Raw genomic sequence first — 27,231 nt, 5'->3', positions numbered from 1 at the left:
ACCTGGTAAATCAGAATCATGGGGGCGAGACCCAGAAGTCTGTATTAACAAGCAAGTACCCCAGGTTCTTCCTCTGTATACCAAAGTTTGAGCAACACTGGACTAGGGCTATGGACCAAGTGCTTCCTGTCAGTGAAAATACTCCCATCAGTGAGAGCCAGCTGGTGCTGAACACTCAGTCTAATACCAACAATTTTCTGTTAATAAGAGGTAAATGAGTGCCACCTACTGCCTTATTTTAGAATGCAATGCTCAGCCTGATCCAGTTCTTCTCCAGGTAACTGAATTCACTCTGAAAAATGAATCAATCCAGAACAAGATATCCAAGCAATAGAAAGCATTGTTGGAAGGAGACATGAAAACAGACTTTATTTAACTAGAAGAAAACTTTCTCAGTTAAATAGTTCTTGGAGTTCTAGATTAATGTATCTAATAAACTTCTATAATTCCAAGTTACTGCTAAAGCAGTAAAGGAAAATATAATACCTCACCCGTTGGCCTATGCCAACAGTGAAAGCAAAAACAGAACTACAGAATGCCCTAAAATACATGTAGCTATGCTCACCTCCACCACCTCCTCCCCAATCCAAAGAGAAAAATCAAGTGAAACAAGGACAAGCTTTATACTCTGTAACATTCTACTCAAGGCCAGGATCTAAACTGTCATCTGCAGCTGGAAAGTTAACATTCCCTTGCAAAGGTACTCAGAAAAGCCTTCTGAATTATACTCTGTTTAAAGCTGATTTCCCCTTCCAAGTTGCAAATGCATAAATATACCCAGAGGTTCAAAAGTGTTGGGCAAAACCTTATAAATATTGATATAAAATGAGCAATTATACTTCATATTGCAGTAACTCAATGACAAATCATAAAAAGCATTTGTCTTTAATTTCTGTTTGTTTTTAAGAAATAAATGGCAAAATATATACACGGTGGAGTCTGACTCCCCCATCACAGAGTGTGAATAATGGTCCGGTTGCGGAGCTCCTGAATATACTCTTTGGCGTGGGTGACTGCCGTCTTCGGTGCCTCACGTGGAGGTGGGGGGCCTTCCACCAACTTCACAAAATAATGGCAAAAAACCTTCTCCATGATCCCAGAGCGACCTCTGCCATGGTATCGGATGCGTTTCAGGCACTGGCCTCGCCCTGAGTTCGACTCAGCTAGAAAGGGAAGACAAAGAGAGTTATAGGAAATGACTGCATCCATAAGACTACGACCCGATCACCTGGGCAATTTCTGTCCTTTCCTTGACTGGATTCTAAGACTACATGAGTTCACTGGCTAGTGAGAGCAGATTTGTCTCAAAACAAGTATCTCCTGGGTACTTATTAAGGACCACCTCTATTCTAGGTGTTGGAGAGGGAAGAGTGAGCAAGATGAGCAAGGGCCCTGCCTCCATGCAGTGTACATTCTAGAGGAGAACAGAAAATAACATGATCATTCCAGTCACTGACAAGTACAATGAATTAAACAGTGACGTGAGAGAGACTGTTGGAATGCTGGGGGCAACATCAGACTGAAGGGTGTCAAGAGGCATCTCTGAGGAAGAGACATTCGATCCAAGACCAGAATGAATCATCTGTGCAAATATCTAGGGGCATGGTATTCTGGGCAGAGGGAAAGGCAAGTGCAAAGACCCAATGGTGGGAATGTGCTTGGCTTGTTTTATTTTTTATTTAAATTCAATTTAATTAACATATAGTGTATTATTAGTTTCAGAGGTAGAATTTAGTGATTCATCAGTTGCATATAACACCCAGTGCTCATTATATCACATGCCCTCCTTAATGCCCATCACCCAGTTACCCCATCCCTACACCCTCCTGCCCTCCAACAACCCTCAGTTTGTTCCCTATAGTTAAGAGTCTCTCATGGCTTGTGTCTCTGTTTTCGTCTTATCTTATTTTTCCTTCCCTTCCTCTATGTTCATCTGCTTTGTTTCTTAAATTCCACATATGAATGAAATCATATATTTGTCTTTCTCTGACTGACTTATTTTGCTTAGCACAATACCCTCTAGTTCCATCCATGTCATTGCAAATAGTAAGATTTCATTTTTTTGATGGCTGAATAAAATGCCATTGTATATATACACATTTTCTTTATCCATTCATCTGTTGACGGACATCTGGGCTCTTTCCATAGTTTGACTATTGTTGACATTGCTGCTGAAAACATTGGGGTGCATGTGTCCCTTCAAATCCCTATTTTTGTATTCTTTGGATAAATACCTAGTAGTGCAATTGCTGGGTCATAGGGTAGCTCTATTTTTAACTTTTTGAGGACCCTCCATACTGTTTTCCAGAGTGGCTGCACCAGCTTGTGTTCCCATCAGCAGTGCAAGAGGGTTCCCCTTTCTCCGCATCCTCGCTAACATCTGTTGTTTCCTGAGCTGTTAATTTTAGCCATTCTGACTGGTGTGTTGGCTTGTTTTAGAAACAGAAAAAACACCAGCCTGCTGAAGCACAGTAAACAAGGCAAAGAGTGGTACAAACAAGGGAAGGAGATCAGCGGTGAAGGCAAGGTTACCGAGAGCCCTAAAGGCTGAAGTAAGGAGTTTTTATTTCATTCCAACTGTGGTGAAGAGCCCCTAGAACCAAAGGTTCCCAAATGGTGATCCTCTGGCAATAGCAGACTGACCTGCAGAACATATTTTAAATGCAGATGCTGAGACCCCATCTCTGGAGATTCTAGTTTACTGTATTTGGGGTGGGCCTTGGAAATTACATTCTGAACAAACACCAATCCCCTTCCCCAAGTAATTCTGATTTGTGGCCAATTTTAGGAATTCCCACATCACAACTGCTCCCTCATCTTCCCTCCCCAATTCTGCATGTCAACGTCTGACCTTGTAAAATTTAAAGAAATTTTTCAAATACTAGTTAAGAAGAAATCTGTTCACCAGTTTTCACCCACAGTAAATCAGAGTAACCACCTTCTATTATTTTCTGAATTTATTTAGTAGCCAAACCTAGAGAAGACATATCAAATTAATCCACTTCAATACTCACCATTCTTATATTCTTACTGTGACATAACTTTATAAATACAGGGACTATGTCTAAGTATACACTTGATAACTCTCTAACTACAGTCCTCTCATGAAATGGGTTTCAGCAGAAACATCCTAGCTTGGCCAGAGACAAAGCTAAGGATGAGAGTGATTAAGAAAACTGCCTAGGGCCTCCGTGAGATAAGGAAAGAGCTACTGTCCTTATACCAACTTCATCACCGGGCGCTAAAGAAATGTGTTTGAGGATTTCCAGAGAAAGCCAAATTACACAAATCACTTTAGAATGAAGTACCACTCGTTCCTCTGGATCTACCTGTCAGGAGGAAACCTACAAATAAGCACAATGACACTAGAAAAAGTGTAGAAGTCTTCTAAAAGGCATTTTACAAACATGATGGCTGCTTCCAGCCAAAACTGCGACTCTACTCGACTTGAACACCCATTTCTAAACAGTCTGAGGAAAAGGAACACTACTCCAGTGAAAATAGTATCTGAATTAGCCAACTATGCAGTACTACATAACCTATCCAAGCACAATGATCAGCCTATCGGGGTCTGTGTTAACTACCATTTTCCACCTCCCCCAAATGCTAAGAGCAAACATCAGTATCTGCTAAATGCCAGTCATGATTTCATCCTAAAGCCATAAAATACCATCTGCCTATCTTGTAGCACATGATGACACATTTTTTATATCAGAACAAAAACATTAATTCTTCTGAAACACCAGGATTCTTTAATACAGTGTAATGGCAATTTGCAACCCAGCCACTATGATGCCTGAATGAAATCAGGACTGAGGAGTATAGATTCCAAACTGGTTTCTGGTTTCTCCTCCTCCAGTCTCTTTTACTAATTCTGTATGTTAGAGGTTTTAACTGCTTTTATATAGAACCATTTCAATGAAAATGAAACAATAAATAGAAGCCCACTGTCCTGTGGCTCTGTTCTAATTAAAACATGAGTAGGGAGAGATCCAAAACTGTGCCATTCACTCACCAAATATTTCTGAGTTCCTGCGGCGTGCCAGGCTCCATCCTGGGCTCCAAGGCTGCAGCAGTGACCCAGGTATGAAGGACCCCTTCTGTTTGCCCTATACCCCACCCCTGGAGGCCCCACAGCACAATTTCAAAACCACTGCTTTATAGTTAATAGTCTTAAAACACTGCCTTAATAACATAAATCTCTTACCCCAAAACTTTCTGTGGTTCCTCTTCAATATCGTGTGAACCAAATTCCGTAGCCCGCCATGCTCAGCCCTCTGGATCTAGGCCCAATCCACCCTTTCAGTTTTATCTACTCAAGGTCAACCCTCTGCTTCCTTCAACTATTCTACTCACTGGACCACACAATTACTGCTCATTCCAACCTATATGCCCTAGGTCATGTGGTTACTCCACTCTGAAAATCTTCTTTCTTCCTGGATACTCTTTCAGATACCCAAACACTTACCTTCAAAAGCTAAATTTTTCTAGAAAATTACCATGACTTATCTAACCAATAGTGACCTCCTCTTCTTCTACTATTTACCTATATTATTCTTTTCGGTCTCAAACCATATGCTACCTTGTATAGTGTTCATGTTAAATCTGTAAAAGTCACTTCCTCAAACAATCTTATCTGTCTTTTGTATTGCCCCATGTGCAAGAAGGAATAGAAATGATTTTGAAATACTAACTCTGCTAATTACTATCATTTGTTCAAATTCTAAAATAAGTTTCAAAGTTTTCCAAGTGCATACAGTACTAATAACATATATGGTTTGTTCCAACTCAGAAACACAATTTATGTATCCTTCCAAAGGACCACTACTGTCAAAGAACAAAACCGTATGTGCTAAATGTTTTAAACTGCTTTAATAAGGTATACCATCACCTAACTGTGTGGGCAGTACGCACGTGGAAAGTACTCAAATACTTTCTGAAACAGAGAAAAAACATTAAGACATCTCAAAAATGGGAACAGCCTAAAGATTATGCCCAAGATGATGCTCATCTACAGATGATGCCCAGCAGGTACCAAGAATATTTAAAATATTGTCAATATTTCCTATTGCTATTTAGGTAAATGTGAATCTTGACATTTTAAAATTGGAACCTTCTTCCCCCTTCATCACTCTTAGCCCAGAAGACTGATTTACAAAGTCAATCACTTTCCCTCAAGTGAATCACTTTAGATGCCATGAATCACTAAACAGTGACATTTTATTAGTCCATGTCCACTTGTTAAGGTCTATTCACAGTGCCATTAGTCATCATTATAAGTTTGGAAAGGAAATGAATTTTCAAAATCTGTGGTCATGCAACACCAGGTATTAGCTTTAGACTGATGACAGGCATTTGAAGGAATTACCATATAATGAGAACATACGCTACCAAAAAAGCACTTCCCTTCAAATGCCTGTACTTACTTATGTCAAGAGACTGAGGAGCCACTGCTGAGCTGAAATTGTAGCCAACAAGTGACGAGTCTTTCAAAACTCGAAAAGACATTTATCTAGGGAATGAAATGCCTGGCCTTTTCCAAGAATACAATGAGAAAAATCAGTTTCTCATATTTTGTAGGTACGAAGCACTGGGATATTTATTAAACAAATAGCTCTCCAGGCCTCTCCCCGGAGGTTTCAGACCCAGTGGCTCTGGGGTGGGTCCTGGGAATCTGTATTTTTTACTAAGAACCTCAGATGATTCTTACGAAGGAAGTCTGGCAAATCCAGGGATAAAATGCCTGACATGTCACAGTAAGATACCTCATCTTCCTGAATATACTCCTCTTTTACCTTCATAAAAGAATTGGGCAGCAAAATACTTAGCAAATGAGTTTCTATAATTGTAAGAAAAATCCAAATTTATCAGCCCTGCTCGAGAGAAGAGATTTTTACACAAAACCGGATGAAAAAAAGGTGCAGGTGCAGCAGAGATTTTTCAGCAGAAACATGCATAAGGAGACTGATGAATTAAAGGCCCATTTGTGCAGGACTGGTTAAGTTTATTTTTGCTTAATGGCAACACTGGACTTTGCTTCTCCGTTTGGGAAGCCAAGATGAAGCTCCTCACCCTTTCTCTCTTTACTAAAATTACTGAGAAGGATTTAAAGACAAATTCTATTTCATTTGTATCTGAATTCCATTACAAAGTTTTTGTCTGTCAGCTAAGAAGGCCATATTCCTATGAAAATGAATAAAATTAATTAAATTGGATTTGATATCCAGTCATAAAGCACGAAAGGTCACCAAGAGGTTTTACTCAAATGGTCTTGCTTTTCATCTGTTTCATCTCTTCCAATGATTCTGGGCCCTCCCTGCATTATTTATTCATGCTGCTCTCAGAAGAAAAAGCTTAGGAGTAACTCTATGGCCCTGCATCTTCTGAGATGCCATTTTGATTTCTCTCTGCATCTATGCATGTATCAGAATATAATCAGTTGTACAAAATTCAGACTTAAGAAAAAAAAAAAGATATTTCAATTGAAAATTGTAAGTCATTTGAATTTCAGGAGTAGGTATGGTTGCCAGCATCAATTCCAGGTTAGCTGAGGTAGAATTTTAACCTAACCAGAATAAATACCTCCAGCAGGGTGGAAGTAATATGACAAAGTAGAATTTAGATGACTTGTTTTTACTCTAATTGTTAAAAAATCATAATGTACAACTAATTTCTCCCATAATAATTCAGACTTTTCCCCTCTATTTGGAGAGAAGCAGTTCCCCAAAACGTGAATTTAAAATATCTTCAGTTCTTCTTATACATAGGTTTGGCAGATTGAGGAAATTTTGCTTCGACATCAACATCTTTGTGTGATTACAAAATTGCTGAGGTTAGGAATAATTGCTGCTGAAGTGAGAGGAAAACAGCAACTCCACCCTCCACTCCACTTTACTGTGGTGTTGGGAGGGGGGCAAGGGAGCTTTGTAATAAGCAATGATCTCTTTCTAGAAAAAGAGCTGTGTGAAGGTATACAACAACAAAAATCCCTTACATTTGTATGGTGCATCATGCTTCCCAAAGCATTTTCACTTACGTTAATTTAACTTGATATGGAGCAAGCATACAAAGCCTGAGATCATGCTTCAGAATGTAATAACAAAAGGAAACAAACACATCTGGGTCATCTGAGCCTTGGCTTTTACAATTCAACAGATTTTCCATTCTCATAATTGGAAGGTTAAATTACGGGACACCTTTATGGACTGGGCACCTGGCTTGGCACATTATAGATAAAGATTTTTAAAAATCCACCAGTGATTCTTTATTTACCTTTTTCAGGTTGACAAAGAATTCATTTTTTTAAAAAATCAGTTGTTCCTTCTTAGTTTTATCATGATTAAAGGGCTACTCCATGTACCATCATCTGGTTACATTATTAAATAATTATTGGCAATCAGTTTCATGACCTCACTTGCATTACAGAACAGGTAACAATAAAGCAGTGAGGTTATTACCATTTATAACAGACTAACATTAGCACGCTGAAGGCAGAAGAATAAGCTATTACCAGCAATTTTCACTGGCAAACCCAGTCCTAAGTAGTTAGATATCAAAGACTATTGTTAGATAATGAACTTGGCATCACTATTGGAAGACATTCTCCAATGCTAAGAATATTAAACATCTTACCTATATATAAATTGGATCTGAATTCCACATTGTGGTCTCTCACTGCCATATCTTGTGCTTCTAAGAGAATCTTAAACAAAGAAAAGACAGGCATTGATATGGCTGACCCTGAACTAAAACAGAATTAAATTTCTCATTTCTTGTTGTTATCTCTATAATATGACTGCTAATCACATGCCTTTGTTTTATAGCCAATTTTAATAAGAGACTATTAAATAATAACAGTACTAAGGAGAAGGGATACACTGAGCTTTCCTTCCTCAGACAAGAACTGTGAATGAAGGCAACATGGTCCATCCTGCTCAGTGTACAATGGGATGTATGAGCTGGAAAGGAGGAAACAGCAGCACTGGTAGCAGTACCCTTGGTGATAAGCATTAAGCCTTTGAGCCAGAGATTGTCAAGAAGTTCAAGAAACTTAAGAGCTAAATCTTATTGAAAATTCTTAAACTTTGGATCCAAAATAACCATAAACACATCAAACAAGTAGAGAAAATCACACTTGAAATATTTAAGAATTATTAAATTTATACGCTGTAGATATTTTGAATTAAGGTAACCTGCTCCAGAACACATTTTTTAAAATAACAGAAACCATGGGGTGCCTGGGTGGCTCAGTTGGTTAGGCATCAACTCTTGATTTCAGCTCAGGTCATGAACTCAGGGTCGTGAGATCAAGCCCTGCATCAGGCTCTGTGCTCAACACAGAGTCTACTTGGGATTCTCTCTCTCTTTCTTCCTCTGCCCTCCCCTTGCTCGCTTATTTAAAAGCACACACTCTCTAATAAGTAAATAAATAAATCTTTAAAAAAAAAAAACCAAAAACTAGATCTTTCACTCATTTAAAAATGAAGAATACAATACAACGCTGAGTACACAAAAGATGCTTAGTCATTGCATTATGAACTAAATTTAAATACAGATATTACAATGGAATCTCTTGAAGTCTGAACCCATCAATCTAAACTACTGAACTACTAAACTAAAAAGATCTCGCTTTAAGTGAGAATTAACTGAAATGGAGAAAATACTGTTGATATCCCCAGATATCCTCAATCCAGCATTTTAAAAGAAGAACACCATGTATCCACATTGAGAAAGGTAGGAAGTGCAGGGACATGGTTTAGTGGAGAAATGGATTGCAGGTGCTGCAGAGGGGAGGGAGACATCGTCACAAATAAGGGTGAGAGAGGAGCACACAGGAGAATGCACGAGAACGTTTCCCCATAGTCACTGGCTTGGAAAACAAGAGGGGCTGAATTTCGTGAGTTCTTACAAACAGTGGGGCTTAAAGCCTGGAGTTTTAATGGTCATCAGGCTTGGCTGAGAATAGACCCCAGAGGGTACTGTATTACTCCTGGAGAGAAGGCAGGCAAACAACCCAGGGGAAGACATCATGGAAATAGTGATCTGGAGAGCATCTGGGGCACACTGTGGGGAGATTATTCACTCTTCTCAGAGCACTTCCCTGAGAGGTGGCATACACAGAGACCTCTGGGAACAAAGGAGCTGGGTGGTGCCATTTCCCTCCCCACCTCTAAGTATAAACTCACAGCCACCTGAGGGAAGCAGCTCAGCACCAACACTGGCTGCCTAATTTGCATCCACCAAGTCCCAACCCCCTGTGCTCTGGTGGGACTGTCCCTCTCAGTCAAACTTGCCTCAGACCCAGCATGGTAGGTCCCTCCCCCAGAGGACCAGCACAAATCCCTGCCTACACCATGTCTCCTGACCAGAGAGTTTTGCAGGGCCATAGTTGCAGTGGAGGTGGTGACAGGTCTCATTTCACAAGCAGACCAGAGCATATCTAGTTAAAACTTGCCCCATTCAGGCCAGGGAACAAACACTGCCCACAACAAGCAAGGAGAGCCTGTACAGATGACCTGAGGATAGAACAGCCAGAGCACAACAGGAGAACACACAAAGCACACACCAAAGACACTCCCTGAAGCATCAGGCCCTGGGCACTACTTCATCCCTTCTTCATAAGGTCATTACTTTCAGGAACAGGAGACATAACTAGCTTTCCTAACACACAGAAGAATCTACAGACTTAGACAGAATGCCAAGATGGAGGAATTTATTCCAAATAAAAGAACAAAATAAGGGCATGGCCAGAGATCTAAGTGGAACAGATATAAGTAACATGCCTGATCAAGAATTTAAAGCAATGATCATAAGGACACTCACTGCACTTGACAAAAGAATGGAAGACATCAGTGAGACCCTTAGCATAGAAATAAGAGTTTAAAAAAAAACCAAAGATGAAGAATGCAATAAAGGAGATTGGAAACAGGCTTGATGCAATGAGCATCAGGCTGGAAAAAGCAGAGAAATGAATTAGTGACATAGAAGACAAAATAATGGAAAATAATGAACTGAACAAAAAAGAAAAAGAAGACTTATGGAACACGAAAACTGACTTAGGGAACACAGTGACTCCATCAAACGTAATAACATTCGTATTATAGGAGTCCCAGAAGAAGAGAGAGAAGAGGGGGAAGAAAATTTACTTTAAGAAACAATAGCAGAAAACCTCCCTAATCTGGGGAAGGAAAGAGACATCCAGATCCAGGGGTCCAGAGAACTCCCATCAAAATCAATAAAAGAAGGCCAACACCAACACATTGTAATTAAATTTACAAAATATAGTGATAAAGAAAAAAAAAATCAAAAGCAGCGAGACAAAAGAAGTCCTTAACCTACAAGGGAAAACCCATAAGGCTAGCTACAGATTTCTCAACAGAAACTTGGAAAGCCAGAAGGGAATGACATAATATATTCAATGTGCTGCATAAGAAAAATCTGCAGCCAAGAATACCCTATCCAGCTATCATTCAGAATAGAAGGAAAGATAAAAAGTTTCCCAGACAAACAAAAACTAAAGGAGTTCATGACCACTAAACCAGCCCTGCAAGAAATATTAAAGGGGACTCTTTGAGTGCAGAGAGATCAGAAGTGAAAAAGACAAGAAAGGGTCAGAGAAAATCTCCAGAAACAACAACAAAACAAGTAATAAAATGGCAATAAATATATATCTATGAATAATTACTTTAAAAGAACAAATAAATTATTACTTTGAATGTAAATGGACTAAACGCTCCAATCAAAGACAGAGTGTCAGAATGGATAAAAAAAACAAGACCCATCTCTATGCTGCCTACAGAAGACCCATTTTAGTCCTAAAAATATCTGCAGTTGAAAGTGAGTGGTGGAGAAACACTTATCACACAAATGAATTTCAAAAGAAAGCCGGATTAGCAATACTTATATCGGACAAACTGGACTTTAAAACAAAGACTGTAAAAAGAGACAAAGAAGAGCTTATATAATCATAAAGGGGACAATCCAACAAGAACATATAACAGTTGTAAATATTTATGTGCCAAACACGGGAGCACCCAAATATACAAAACAATTAATAACAAACATAAAAGAATTAATGGCTAATAATACAATAATAGTAGGGGACTTTAATACCCCTCTTACACCAATGGACAGATCATTTAAACAGAAAATCAACACGGAACAATGGCTTTGAATGACACATGGACTTAACAGATATGGTCAGAACATTCCATCCTAAAGCAGCAGAATACACATTCTTTTCAAGTGCACATGGAACATTCTCTAGAATAGATCCTATTTAGGTCACAAAACAGGTCTCAACAAATACAAAAAGACTGAAATCATACCATGCACCTTTTCTAAAGACTGTAACACTATGAAACTAGAAGTCAACCACAAGAAAAAATTTGGAAGGACCACAAATACATGGAGGTTAAACAACAAGCTACTAAACAATAAATGCATCAATCAGGAAATCAAAGAAGAAATTTTAAAAATATAGGGAAAGAATGAAAATGAAAACACAACCTTTGGGATTCAGGAAAAGCAGTCCTAAGAGAAAAGTGTATAGCAAGGTAGGCCTACCTCAAGAAGCAAGAAAAGTCTCAAATAAACAACTTAATCTTACACCTAAAGGAGCTAGAAAAAGAACAACAAATGCTATCACTAAAGCCAACAGAAGGAAAGAAATAATAAAGATTAGAGCAGAAATAAATGATAAAGAAACTAAAAAAACAATAGAACAGATCAAAGAAACCAGGAACTGGTTCTCTGAAAAAACTAATATGATTGATAAATGTCGCAAAAAAAAAAAAAAAAACAACAACTCTGGGGCTCCTAGGTGGCTCAGTCATTAAGCATCTGCCTTCGGTTCCCAGAGTTCTGGGATCAAGCCTCGCATTGGGCTCCCTGCTCCGCTGGCAGCCTGCTTCTTCCTCTCCCACTCCCTCTGCTTGTGTTCCTTCTCTTACTGGCTCTCTCTCTCTGTGTCAAATAAATAAATAAATAAATAAATAAATAAATAAATAAAATCTTAAAAAAACAACAACAACAACAAAAAACAAACCAAAAACAAAAAACCAACAAACACCATGTGCCTAGAATGAGTCCACGCAAATACTATTAGCACATCTGTACATAGTGATTCAGCTACATTCAGAGCTGGAAGGGTCTTTAGAAATCATTTAATCCAATTCCAACCAGTTTACAAATAAGAAAAACGGAACCAGACAGGTTAAGTGTTTTGCCCATCGTCACAATAGAAACTGTCACAGAAAAGACTAGACTCTAAGTCTCCTGAGTCCCAGCAAGTGGTCTTTCTACACAATTAGTCATAAAATCATAAGTTCTCAGTTATGGAATTGACACACAGACAGACAGTAAAAAATGAATAAATGTCTGGTGCAAATAAAAGCATCTCCGGAAAAAAAATATACTTAAGGCATTCAGCATTCCTAAGGTACAAGGACATTAATAAAACTGAGTGCCCTGAATCTGTATTATATGAACTATGCATTTACACCAGGTAATTCAGGATTTAGGCTAACCTTACCAACACCAGCAAGACAGCTATGCACTCCCTCCCCACAAATCTTAGTTTACCTCTTTAATTATTTGGGCCCCCTTTTTGTCACAGAATTCCAGTTGAGCCAAAGCCTGGTCAATGGACATTCCTCGTATCTAGAATTAAAGGGTAACAGACAAGAGAAGATAAACAAATTAGTTTACAAAGTCAATGTTCCCTTTGCAATGAAAAGTAAGAGCCTTACATAATACAAACAACTTCTAAAAATAATTAACTAGTTATATGTCAATTATACCTCAATAAAACTGGGGGTGGGATTTAAAAAATTAAAAATAAAAATTGCTGGGGCGCCCGGGTGGCACAGTCGTTAAGCGTCTGCCTTTGGCTCAGGGCGTGATCCCGGCGTTATGGGATCGAGCCCCACATCAGGCTCCTCCACTATGAGCCTGCTTCTTCCTCTCCCACTCCCCTGCTTGTGTTCCCTCTCTCGCTGGCTGTCTCCCTCTGTCAAGTAAATAAATAAAATCTTTAAAAAAAATAAAATAAAATAAAATAAAAATAGCTAACTAAATGTAGGCAGAAAAGAAGAAAACAAGTTTGAGAAGGGATGCCACCCTCTTTAAGTGAAAAATCAAACAAATATTTTAACCATAAAACCTAGACTATAAATGTTTTAGTAATATTGAGAGAGCACACATAACAGAGATCACAGGGTGGCGAGCACCACACTACGCATGAAAGGCATTTTCTTCTGCAGAATAAGTGTATTATATTTATCAGGGGCTTTGTCTTCTCTCATAGATAAATTTCATTCTCCCAGGAAAAATGTTAAAAAGCAATCGTTTTGAAATAGGTTGAATCAACTTTTAAGATAAACAAGCTTGCTTCCTCAATTCTCTCAGGGTACACATTCCTAACACCTTTGTTCTAAATATCTATGTATCCAACATGATTCAGTTTCTCAGAAGAAAGGTAAAAATTAAGCAAAATCACTCATCTCTGAGCAATCATTTGTGGATTACCTACCAATTGTGTGAACATGTAATTATATTCCTCAGTTTTTGGAGAAATAAGGACAAATTTTTTTAATTTTTCAAATCCTGGGGGAAAATTCCCTGCTTCTTTTCCTGAGTATTATATGGTAATGTCATTTTAGCTTACCAATTTTGCCAAATACCACATCTTATCTTTGCTGTATTTTATTTGCCTTCGACAGTGGTAGATTTCCTTACGAATAGGGAAAAGAAAAAAAAAGTTAGCAAATTTATCAAAATAACATTAACATTCACTGTTAATAAAGCTTTAACTGTTTCTGCCTAATGAAAATGCTGCCACAAGAAAAACAAACACTAAATTGTATTTTTCCAAAGTCTATCTATGTTAAAAAGATCATCAAAGCAGTGAAAGAAACTACAAAATGGCTACTTTGTGTCAATATTTGCAACATTTCTATCCAGAGGAAGAGTAAAAGATCTAAATAAAAACATTTAGCTGGACGAAAGAACAAAAGAAAAGGTACAAGAAAAAAAAGTTTCCTATCAGTGGGGAAAATAAGAAAATATGGTGAAATGGACAAAATAAGTGGCTTCACAGGACCTTTTAGGTGTTTGGTCAAGAGCATAGGTCCTAGAATCAGACTGCGTGGGTCTGAATTCTAGTTTTACCATCTACTAGCTACAGAAACCAAGCTGTTTAACCTAAGTTTCCTCTTCTTTGAAACGAAGATAATAGTACCAACCTCATAAAAATATAGTAAGAATTAAAGACAATAATCTACATAAAGAAGGCATTTTGCAGTGTCTAACACCTGGTAAGATCCTAGTAAATGTCAGTTTTTATTATCTTCTATTTAGAGTAGTAAGTATATCCCACTTAATTTTTTAATCAATAATCGATTAAACAATTTACAGTTGACAAAGCACTTTCCAAGCCCATTATTTCATTTGATCTAACTCTATGAGTTGGGAGAGAAAACACTTTATGATCCTTTTACAGGGGCACTGGGTGGCTTAGTTGGTTAAGCATCAGACTCTTGGTTTCAGCTCAGGTCATGATCTCAGGGTCGTGGGATGGAGCCCCGTGTTGGGCTCCACACTCAGTACAGAGTCTGCTTGAGATTCTCTCTCTCTCTCCCTGCCCCTCCCCCGCCCCCAGTCTCTTTCTCTCTCTCTCAAATAAATACCTCTTTTAAAAAAATAATCCTTTCATTGAACATTATATCAAAAACTAATGATGTACTATGTGTTGGATAACTGAATTTAAATTAAAAAAAATAGGGGCGCCTGGGTGGCACAGCGGTTAAGCGTCTGCCTTTGGCTCAGGGCATGATCCTGGCGTTATGGGATCGAGCCCCACATCAGGCTCCTCCACTATGAGCCTGCTTCTTCCTCTCCCACTTCCCCTGCTTGTGTTCCCTCTCTCGCTGGCTGTCTCTCTCTCTGTCGAATAAATTTTAAAAATCTTTAAAAAATAATAATAATAATCCTTTCACAAAGTAAAAACTAGGAAAAAAAAACAGAAAAATCAAATGACTTATCTAAGATCACAAAGTTTGCGAAAGACAAAGCTGGAAGTCAAAGCACCATACAGGAAGAATATGAAGTGTCTAACACAATGTCTGGCAAGTGTATCTTAAAAGTTCCCCTATGACTATAAAACCCACATTCCTTCCACTACTATACTATATTGCCCCTTTAAAACAATTAGAAAACATTTGTCAAAGCAAACAATAGCAAGGAGACCTCAGAACTTTCTAACATTCTGACTCCTGCTGGAAATTTTCAAATGCCTTAGAAACAGCAGAGTTTTCTCAGGTGGCCATCTTTCAATATGTAGCAGATTTCATTTCAGTTGCAATAGAAGCTGACAGGCTGAAAACTGTAGCAATAGCCTAATTACGTTTTCAGCAATAAAGTGTCCAGGGGAGCAGAGAGAGGAAAGAACTGTCATGACTGATAATATTCATCTGCAAAAATTAATACACTCAATAAAATCTTTTATATAGAAACCCTTCAATTCTTGGTTTCCCATGGTGGGCTATCTCCAAACCTGAACTGTATATGATTATCTTCACATTTTGTAAAAAAAGATATTGTCCTCCTGGCAGGAGCATGGGGAAAAAAGGAATCAAGTATTTACCAAAAAAGAAGAAAGTTATTCAATCATGCTCTTATAAAACAAAAAAGCTCAACATTTACTTTAGGCAGGTGCAGTGTCTAAAGGCATTTTCTAAAGATAGATCAGACAAATCTATCATAGCAAATAGATACAGTGGCAAAGTTGGAGGTCAGGAGGTCCAGTTAAATGTCACTATTAACCAACCTATACAGTAAATTAAATAAAGTTAAGTTAGGACATAATGTGCAGTAGTAATTCAAATGAAGTAAAAGTAAGTTTAAATTATGAAATGTCTAAACCAGTAACTTTTAAAGAAACTAATTTATTTTAAAATGCATGTAATAACTCAAATGATTAAAAAAAAAAAAAAAGTGTCACCTAATGGGGAGCCTGGGTGGCTCGGTCAGTTAGGTGTCCAACTCTCGATTTCGGCTCAGGTCATGATCTCAGGGTTGTGAGACTGAGCTCCGCATGGGGCTCTGCACTGGGGTGTGGAGCCTGCTTGAGATTCTCCCTCTCTCTCTGCCCCTTCTTGCCCCTGCCACCCCACCCCCACACTCTCTCTCTCAAAAAAAAAGTGTCACCTAATAGGAGTCCAAACTAGGGCCTTATGGTATCCACATAATGACTTATAAGTATGACTTATTACCAGTGTGTCAATCCATAAATTAAAAACATGCCTCCTATTGAAAGGGTTGTTCAAACAGTTTTGATACAGTCTCACTAGATTTTTAGTTTATTTAACATAGTTTTCCTCATAGATATTGCAAAAGTAAACCCAAGCTGAAATTAACAAGGGCTGACTATTATGAAGAAAGCCATGTAATTTCTCTCTTGCTCATTTTCTTCACCATGATGAAGTCACAGCCAAGAGATAAAGTCTACACGGGAATCTATATTGTTTGGAAATTGGTGCTAACTAAATTTAAAAAATAGTCTTAAAGATAATAGGAATGGCCTGAAACATGCCTAAATTGGTGACATTCGTTTTAACTTACTGCTATAGGATTTACTCACTACTGATCCACTATTATTTTTTCAAAGATTTTATTTATTTATTTATTTGAGAAAGAAAGAGAGAAAGCACATAATAAGCAGGAAGGAAGGGCAGAGGGAAAAGGAGAAGCAGGCCCCCTGACAAACAGGGAGCCTGATGCAGGGCTCAATCCCAGGATCCTAGGATTAGGACCTGAGGTAAAGGAAGACGCTTAATGGACTGAGCCACCCAGGCACCCCTGATCCACTATTATTTAACTGCATATTTCAATGCTGAAGATCAGAATGAGTTAGAATGGTAAATATTATCTGACCCCATTTTATTTTTTTCTAAGATGTATTCATTTGAGAGAGAGAGAGAGAAAGAGAGAGAAATGGGGAGCACAAATTAGGAGGAGGGTCAGAGGGAGAGAAAGAATCTTAAGCAGACTCCCCTCTGAGGGCAGAGCCTGCCACCGGGCTCAATCTCACCATCCTGAGATCATGACCTGAGCCAAAACCAAGTGTGGGACATTTAACTGACTGAGCCATCCAGGCACCCCTGTCTGACCCTCTTTTAAATTAGGGATAAACTAATTTTTTAAATTTGTGGTTAGCAGACTGGCAAGTACAAGGTCACAATGCACATAATGACAGTATAAGAACTATGTGGCTAGGTGTGCAAGCTATTCCATTTTTAAGTTAGGTATTTAAATGAAGGGCATTAATACTTAAGTATCATTTTAATATCATAACAGGTATACATGATGCACCAATGTCAATTTATGAAGTACTATTTAACGTCAGAAAATGTTAAAGTATTTTCTAAAAGTCATGATTTGTTCCCAAAAGGATTACTCACTCGAAATCTGTGATCTACTATTAACTACCTGAATTTTGCCAGTTGGGATATATCCTAAATTACATTTAGTTTAATATCCAAAAAGACTAGTACTATAAAATACAAAATTTTGCTTTTAGACTCTGGACATGACAAATGTTAGGATTTCTTTCTCAATAATATCTAAGTTCAAAGAGCTCAAGTAAGAAGTAAAGAAAGCTCATTAATAATAGGAAATATTTTATTTATGATATTTGTACAAATATGTAACTTTTCCTAAACTTTGCTTAATTATAAAATGGAGTCAAAACTTAATAGCACAGATTCTGTCACAAATCTAAGTTTTAAGTTCTGATGGCAAAATAAAATATGAAAGCTAGAAAGTTATTTGTTTAAACTATTAGCATCTCTTTTCCCCCTTATTCCCCAATGAGGTGGGAGCTCTTTAAATCAATAAATTAACTCCCTCAGACCAATCCTTACCAACCGAATCCTAATAAAAGGCAAGCTGTCAAATTCATATAAAAACTAAGCAAACGACATTACTTAGATGATATTGATTATTTGGTAGTTTTAAATCCCAAAGGTCTTTAAAAGATGTTTTCTGAACTGAATGATTTATAATTAACACCACTGAATGTATTAATAAATTATTAATTAATAATTAATTCTATTTCCAAGCACCACATTTATTTTCTTAAGGATTCAAATGTTTCCATCTCATTTATGCTATCATTACTTGTTTAACCTTTTTAACAAATACCTATGTATTCTACCGCAAATTCACATTAAGCTGGAAATTAGTCTTGTATCTCAGACTAGAGCACTCACAAGCAGTTGGGAGAGGGTAAAAGAATTTCAAGCAGCTAAAGATGAGATAAAACTCCGTATCTTTGAAAGGAATCCAATGATTAAATTCAAACCTTAGTTCAAAGGTTTGTGAATTACAATCACAAAAAAATCACAACTAAGTGTGTCTATGTTGAAATTTAAGACGTTGGAAAACCAAACATATGATTTAAACACAGTCAATGGTTTAAGTCATCCTTGCCAACGCCTCATGCTCCACTACCAAGAACGCATTAGCAAGTCTCTTAAGAGTCAAAAATCTGTCAGTATGTCTCAAGCTATTAGAGTTTTAGAGTTAAAGCCTCCAAACAGAAGGTTAAATTAAGGCAAACAAGTAAAACAAAGACAACCTTTTTTTTTTTTTTTTAAGATTTTATTTATTTATTCGACAGAGATAGAGACAGCCAGTGAGAGAGGGAACACAAGCAGGGGGAGTGGGAGAGGAAGAAGCAGGCTCATAGCGGAGGAGCCTGATGTGGGGCTCAATCCCATAACGCAGGGATCACGCCCTGAGCCAAAGGCAGACGCTTAACCGCTGTGCCACCCAGGCGCCCCCAAAGACAACCTTTTAAAACTACCAAGAAGATAAATCTAGAACATCTTCTATATCAATCTAATGATCACACAAATTGTGGTATACTTTTTCCCTTTCCTTCACATGGAACAATAAATCAATTCTAGCCACAAAAGGGTAAGAGCTTTTTATCAAAATTAAGAGATAATTTCTTTTTTAAAAAAATGATTTTATTTATTTTAGAGAGAGAGGACGTGCACTCGAGGGGGAGAAGCAGAGGGGAAGGGGTAGAGGGGGAGGGAGAAAGAATCTGAAGCAGACTCTGCACCGAGCTCGAGCTCAGAGACCAATGCGCAGCTCAATCCCACAACTGCGAGATCACGACCTGAGCCAAAACCAAGAGTTGGACACTCAATCAACTGAGCCACCCAGGTGCCCCAAGAGATTATTTCTACCCACAAACTTACTGCTGGTCTCCGAGGTTCTCCAGGCAATTGTGGAGGATAAACAATTTTATTCTTCTTTTCCCATTTTTGAGAAGTGTCCAGAGACCCACTCGTGTGGATATGTAATCGGGGTAAAACATTATAAGATGAAAGAAGCCTGTAAAACAAAAGACACTTAGAATTTTTTCCAGAGCTTACGAATCTCCTGAACCACATCAGCTCCTTTCTGATCAAAACTATTTAAGGATCACAAGAGGAAACAGTCTAGATGTTAATTAACAGGGAACAATTCTAGATAAAATACCATAAAGAGCTAGTTCACTGAAAGCTAAGAGTAAAAAGTTGATCACCACATAAGTCAAATAATAAACAGATATTAACTCAAGATCTCTTGCCCTGAGTGGCCAAAAAATATTGACTCTCTAATATAAGCCAGCTCAGTCCTAAAATAGACTTAAAGATACAATGGATCCCTGACCTGACCTGTGGAATTCCTCAATTTTGTGGAGTAGGCAAGACAAATCACAATATTTTGTAATCCCTAAGAAATTAATAGATAAAGCTGGCATTACATGCCTCCTGGGGAAAGAAATCACTACCCACCAGCCATGAAGTAGTCTTTCCGCAAAAACCAAATCTGAATTAATGGAGCTTCTACATTCAATACAGGAAATACAGAGACAGGAGAACATGTTAAACAATATGAGAGGAATGCACTCGGCAAAATCCAAGCTGTACGAATTCTACAAGACAAACAGCCTACTTTCTTCAACAAATAAACTAGAAGGGGAAAAAGAAAAAGCTGAATAAAGAACCTACCGATTAAGAGACTTAAAAGAAATATCAATTAATTTCAATATATTGATTACTACAATTTTAAATGTACGACAGTTATTAACCATTGGAAATTTGAACATTAACTGAACATTTGATACTTTTTAGTGAGATATATAGTGAAATATTTATGAATTAAATAATATGGTGTCTGGGATTTGTTTCAAAATATGATGGGAGAGAGTAGGGGCCATAGATAAAGCAAAATTGGCCATGAGTTGAAGTTGGGTGATAAGTTCATGAGGGTTCGTCATATTATCTACTTTTGTATGTCTGGGTATATCCAAATAACACACAAACTTGGTATTTCCCTGTGGTACAGAATATAGAGTCTAAACTCCTAGGAAGACACAGAAGGCCTTTTATAATCTAACCCCAACCTGGCCATTTTGGCTCATTCACCTTACGGCCTGGCCACACAAACATTCCTTGTTCTCTGAACAAACCACGTACCTTCATCTTTATACTTTTGATTTATTGTTTTTTCCTCAATAATCACCTCCTGAATGAAATGTTTATCCTATTTTAAGCTCCAGCTCAAAGGGCACCTCAATGCAAGGCCTCACCTGATCCCTTCTCCCGGACAACCACTCTCCCTACTATCTTCATCTTCTGTTCCTGCCAGCCATGCAGCAGTGAGCTGGGACTATGGTACTGTGAGGTGGCTGTAGAAGAGTGAGTTCCTGTAGTAAATGTGCTTTTGAGCATTCTGAGGGCAAGTACACCATCCTCTGTGTTCTAGCACTAAGGACAATATCTGGCACATAGATACTGAGTAAATATTTAATAAACTGGCAGATCTTCACACAATTTATGCAACTGGATAATACAGTTAGCAAGGCCTTTGTTTGTAGTTTTTAAGCCATTCAGACTAAAGAATTTTTCTTTAAGATGTATTAGAGAGAGAATGCGAGCAAGCGTGAGCAGGGGGAGGGGCAGAGGGAGAGAGAGAGAATCCTGAAGCAGACGCCCCCCTGAGTGGGGAACTGAGCCACCCAGGCTCTCCTAGACTAAAGAATTTTAAAAATCTATTCTCCTACTGGTTCATTTCTCCTACTCTACCTCAAATTCACCTTTACAGCCTGATATTAAGATCAGTACCATCAAAATATGTGACAAAACCTTTGCCATCCACATTTAGGTTCCACTATTTTTAACTGAAAAGCACGAGATTAGGATGCATGATGTTAGAGGGCAGAATTTCCTAAAAAAACCATAAGCCAAGGGATGAGGGTAGAGACTGTGGAGTCAAGTAAACCTGAGTCTAAATCTTAACTCTAATACAAGGTAAATGACCTTGAGGAAGTCACATAACTTTCCAGAGCTCAGTTTTCTCATTGGTAGATGGAATAATAACCGTAATTACCTCATAGGTTTAAGGAGCTCAACAAAGATACTTTAGGTAAAATACTTAACCTCATACGTAAAAGAGCTCAATAAAATTGATGTTATTACTTTTAGAATGAGAAGAATAATACCGACTTCATTCTGTCGGTGGTGGATAAATGATTAACGCACTGCACCCTACAGTGTCTAGCAGATGATAAACACTGATGGCTAGTATTAATTTTAAATCAGGCTCTCTGAACAGTTCATCTCTCCTGTTCTCCAAAAAACTGAACACTATGAACTGTAAACTTTATATTACACAATTTCAAACCTTCTTCTCGTGTTTGTGATCATGATCGTTTGCTTCTATGCTGCTGTAATTCAGGGGTACACTAAGTTTATCAACTCTTTGGGCCTCCGGTTTTTTATGAAAAGAGGAATTGGAGTACATCATCTCTAGGGGCTCTCTGAACCTTAATTCTATCTTGAAACTCATTGTTGACACAGGATTACAGAAACAAATCCCTTGGCTTCTATTTAATCCTTCTTCAATGAAACCACGGTTATACCAACCAGTCTGAAAGAATGCTTGAGGGTGAGGCCTGTGCCTTCTGTATCCATCATATCTAGTCTTATACTCAAATCAATACACATTCAATGAATTAAATATGGTGCTTAATAAATTAAACACATTACGAATAAATAATGACAAAGATGTCTAAATACCTACAATACTTTCAGGGCTCAAATGGCTCATAAAATGAATTATCAAGCAAATACTAAACAACTGTAATCAAATTAAATTAAAATACTATTCCAAACAGAGCACTTAATTCAGGAGTGTATTATATTAAAAGTTCTTATACGCCCTCTCCTGGTCAACTGTTGAAATAACACCGAATTAAAGCAGAAAATGAAGCAATCATAAATTGAAAATCTTTAATTCAAAACTTAACTACGTAATTCGAAACTTAGAACTTTTAAGACCTTTTTATGTAGGAAAAACTGTGAAGACTCACTAGAGAAAACAAACTCAAGAAAAGGAAATTTGTGGAATTAGCAAATGAGAACCTGAGTTATTGCTGGAATCCATTTCCTTCTGTAAAATTTTTTCCAACAAATATTAAATTTTAAGGCTGCCTAGCACTCTAGTTCATTGTTAGCATTCTAAAGGATCAAAACTAGTTAAAACCTTTTAAAAAAAATGAAATGCATCCAGGATCAACTTGTTATCATTTTGAAAGTCAAGTATCATTATTGATATTTATAATATCCTTTCGTTTATTGGGAAGCTCAAATCCTTTTAGCTTCACTAGACCTCTGTAGGGTGGAGGGAGAAAGGTAGGCCTGAACCAACATTCCAAAGTGCCTGTACACACAGCAGATACACAGGTGCCCACATTATGGTGAGACTGCCAGAGCCCAAAGGGAAAGTGGGAGGTATACTGAAACTAGCATATGACCTTCCTTACTCCTGGTTACTCTCCGTGCCTTCCACCTACCAATACTTAAGGATTCAGTTTAAGTATCACTTTTCCAAATTCTTCCCATAACCATTAGACATTGAAAAGTAGCAGATACAAAGCAAGTTTTAGGATTAAGAATTCAGGTAAAACAGTATCTGAAAGTTTCTAAAATCACAATTTGAGGGGCGCTCAGGTGGCTCAGTCACTTAAGTGTCTGCTTTCAGCTCAGGTCAGATCCCAGGGTCCTGGGATCGAGTTCCACATCAGGCTTCCTACTCAGCGGTGAGTCTGCTTCTCCCTCTGCCTGCCATTCCCCCTAGCTCGTACTTCTCATGCGCTCTCTGCCTGCCTCAAATCAATAAGATCTTAAAAAAAAAAAAAAAAAGTCACAATTTGAGAAATAATACTTCCTATTTATTGCTCAAAGTTCATTTTGAACTTTAGTACAAGATATACCCAAATCCCAAGTGAAGATGATACTGGCCTCTGGCTCAACATGAGAATATCATGCTATTATATGCATCAAGGTAAAAAATTCTTTGTTCCCAATGTACTTCTGTTAACATTAAGTTAATCCCACACTTGAGACTGAATAAAAGAACATCCTCCGTCTTGCCTCAATTAGAATCTAAAATAAAGGACTAAAGTGATATGTGTATTGTCATAACTCAATTCCATTTTGTGAAAGTCAAGGACAATCGAACAAGGAAACAAGAGTTCAGCAAACAGTTTCTCTGCAATATTGACATTTGGGGCCAGATCATTCTTTGTTGTAGGGACTGTCCTGTGTCTTGTAGGATATTTAGAATTCCTCACCTCTAGCCACGAAATTTCAGTAGCACCCCCTGAGTTGTGACAACCAAAATGTCTCCAGACATTGCCAAATGTCTCAGGGGGCTGGAGGTAGTGGGTGGGGGCAAAACTGCCCCCAGTTGAAAGTCACTAACAGCTAAAGTGAAAGGGAAAAGGGGGTGGGGGGGCAAGAGCTTTTGCAGACTACAGAGCATGACTTCTCTGTTTCAAAAGGTTCTTGTTACCATCTCATACACATGGGGATGGTTAATAAGCCAGATTTTCGGGGAGCCTGGGTGGCTCAGTCAGTGAAGTGTCTGACTCTTGATTTCAGCTCAGGTTATGATCTCAGGATCCTTTATCAAGCCCCACCTCAGGCTCTGTGCTCCATGGGCAGTCTGCTTGGGATTCACTCTCCCTCTCCCTCTGCCACTCCCACCCCTCTCTAAAATAAACGAACGAACGAACGAGAGAGAGAGAGAGAGAGAGAGAAAGAAAGAAAGAAAGAAAGAAAGAAAAAGGAAGGAAGGAAGGAAGGAAGGAAGGAAGGAAGAAAGAAAGAAAGAAAGAAAGAAAGAAAGAAAGAAAGAAAGAAAGTCCAGAATAGGGATTCATAAAATTATATAACTTCAGGACTAAAAAGAGCCTTAGGGATTATCCAGCAAAATCCTGTATTACATAGATGAAAAGACTGAAGACAAACTGCTTAAGTTGCTTGCTCAGAGCTTCCAAGGATAAGTCAGCGCAGGACAATTTAAGTCAACAAACATTAACAAAATATTCACTTTGTGCAAGACCCTACCTAACCTGTAACTACAAAGAGAAACAAGAACTGTCCCTATCTATCCAGGGCATACAAGCTAGTAAAGAGCACAGACACATAACATGAAGCCACTATTCGAGGCACACATGCTAAAAGGAAAGATTAATTTCTTTCCTTTTAGTGAGATCTGATAAATCTAAGTAAGAAACATTTGAACAGGGTTTAAATAATTAGAACTCATATTATAGACAGGAAGTGAAGGCACAACATGAAAGCCAAGAAGCAAATAAATGACAGCATATTCAGATGAAGTAAATTAGCATAGCTAGGGTGGAATAGTAAGAGATAATCTAAAAAAAGCAAAGCATAGACAAGTCCTAAGGGACAGTGCCTCCAATTTTCTTTTTTAGCCCACCTCTTCGGTCCCCTGACCAAAGAACTGGAAACAGAGCTAAATATAATGGGAACTCAGTAATAATTTATAATGATAAAAACAATAATGGCAGCTAGAACTTAGGGTGGGATTGTTATATGCCATGCACTATACTAAACACTTCATATGCATTACCTCATTTAACCCTCATAAAAAATCTATGACATAGGTACCAATATTACTCTCCTACCATATGTAAGTACTAAAACCTAGAAAAGATAAGTAACTTTTCCAAAATCATACAGTTTAAAAAGTGGATTCACACCCAACTTATCTGTCTCTGAAGCCTATGAACTAAACCAAAATAAATTCCAACAAATGTGCCAATCAGACAATTTACACTCAAATAATCAATCTCCAAATATCAATAGCTATACTGCAGAAGAGGGGAATAGGGACGAGAAAGTGACAGCAAAAGGCTCCTTACCAGTCCTGACTTAACTGCATTCTATAGCCTTAAAAAAACGCATTTGTCCTGAGGTCTAAGAACGCTCTAGAGAATACAGTATAAAGCTTTAAAACTTCCAATGATTAGGGGAGCCTCAGGAAAGTTATTTGACTTTGGGGAGCTTCAATGTCATTGTCCGAAAAATGGGTGTAGCAATACCTACACTATGCAAGATGTTATGAGAATGCGATAACGCATATAAAGCGTGTAACACAATGCTAGACACGTTGTAAATAAAGCGCGGTTGCCTACAACACAGTCCCTGCTCAGGTAAGCAAGTAACCAGAGAGGTAACTAGAAAAGTCGGACGCTCCAAACATGGTTGGGAGAGTGTAACCATGTTCAGAGATTGTTTTAAAAAGAGATACAACGTCCCGTAACAGGTTATCCTGTTTCCCTGAGTTATGGAATGCGGCGGCGGAAAGATGGAGTGACGAAGCAGAGACTGACTGTCTCTTTCGCTTCCACAGCCCCAGAGCCTAAATGCTGAAGGTGGCATGCATAAACCCTCAGCAATTAACTGACAAACTGGGAAGGTGGCCTTGAGCCGTCTGCAACTCCGAGGCGAAAAACTTACCCTAAGGCCAGCTTCCCCCTCAGATTCTGCATCCATAATGCACCTGAAACATTAACACAAGCGGTCAGTTCAGACTCCCACCTCCACTCCTTTCCACCGCGCCTAAACCACTAAAAAATCCCTACCCATATGTTCCAGTACTGCCGCCGCCATCTTTCTCCCTCCCTCTACGGAAGCCACCGAGTTCATGCACTGCCAGGGCAAAGCGCATGCGCGACTCTCAGGTTGCCCTCCCCTACGGGAGACCCAGCAGTTATTTACACCCGGGATGCTGTCTTGGAGACTGCGAACACGCCGCCTGCGCTTGAGGTGTGATCCGGCCAGCCTTGCGTGGGAATGCATGACTTTAATAAAGGCCAAAACTAGTGAGTTTCCGGACATTCATCAAGATCCAGAAAAATTGAGAAACTTCACCTCACAAGTGGCCGGAAAGATTAGGAAAAGAGACGGTGAACAAGCCACCTAACCTGGGTGGGCCTCAGTTTTCTTCTCGGCAAAATAGAAATAACTATCCCTACAGCACAGGCTTGTTGTGAAGATCACTAGAGATCGTATGGAAAGCTCTAGAAAGTACAAACAGCTCAAATACAAAGTATGATGTCCTAATCCCTATGTTAATCTCCAGCTTGACCTCCAAGAGATAAATTAATACTCATCGGCAAATTGCTACCATATATGCCAGGCAGGTATTTCACTAAATCTATGTATTCCTCACAGCAATCCAACGAGGCATGGATTATCGTCTTCCTTCAAATGAGGAAACAGATTAGGATTGGTTAAAGTCTCTCCGACAACTGACAAAACCACTAATTCAGTCTGGGGCTGGATGCCTCCAAAATTAGTGCCCCTACCCACATCCAAATATATGCTTGACCTCTCTACATAAGGATAGATATTTCAGGTTTCGTTCGCTGCGTATGCAGGAGTGCCACATACCCTATGCAAACAAGCAATACAGGAGTAGGAGGATGTAAGCGCAGAATCTAAAACTTCCATTCCTTTTCCTCCACAGCAGTTAACCCCATACAATCCCTTCACAGAGCTGGCATTCAATCAACACTCTATCCCGCTCCTCTTTGAGTACTAAGACTCTGGAGCCAGAATTTCCACCCAGTTGCCGAAACTGACTCTTCCTTTCCTTTTTGATTTGATTCGAACTTTGATCGTTTTGTTAACTGGCCTGTTGTAGATATCTCTAAAGAATCTCCAGAACTAGCAAAATGCCCTGGTACATAGTGTTCAAAAATACTTGATGGGATAGTGGTTGAACAGGTCCAAAAATTAAAACGACGTGCGAGGAGGTGACTCCACTAGTCTAACCCATTAATTATGTACTTTGCTG

General features: G+C 38.5%; 1 protein-coding gene across 2 annotated transcripts; it reads right to left on the bottom strand.

The window, feature by feature from the left end:
- Positions 1 to 866: 866 nt before the first annotated feature.
- Positions 867 to 26,076, bottom strand: MRPL22 (mitochondrial ribosomal protein L22). 2 transcript variants are annotated; one of them, XM_026510844.4, is made up of 7 exons: positions 26,015 to 26,074; positions 25,890 to 25,932; positions 19,269 to 19,404; positions 13,667 to 13,732; positions 12,583 to 12,660; positions 7,633 to 7,702; positions 867 to 1,163 (listed from the first exon to the last, which is right to left on the bottom strand). In XM_026510844.4, exons 1-7 carry the CDS (start codon positions 26,040 to 26,042, stop codon positions 952 to 954), a joined length of 633 nt encoding a protein of 210 aa, XP_026366629.1. In that variant the 5' UTR covers positions 26,043 to 26,074; the 3' UTR covers positions 867 to 951. The 2 variants fall into 2 exon arrangements, with proteins under 2 accessions (XP_026366629.1, XP_057168264.1); XM_057312281.1 differs by lacking the exon at positions 13,667 to 13,732 and having other exon boundaries at positions 26,015 to 26,076.
- Between the last annotated feature and the right edge of the window lie 1,155 nt (positions 26,077 to 27,231).

Source organism: Ursus arctos, unplaced genomic scaffold, assembly GCF_023065955.2.
Source record: "Ursus arctos isolate Adak ecotype North America unplaced genomic scaffold, UrsArc2.0 scaffold_15, whole genome shotgun sequence".
NCBI classification, from domain to species: domain Eukaryota; kingdom Metazoa; phylum Chordata; class Mammalia; order Carnivora; family Ursidae; genus Ursus; species Ursus arctos.
This window is presented reverse-complemented; position numbering and strand designations above follow the sequence as displayed.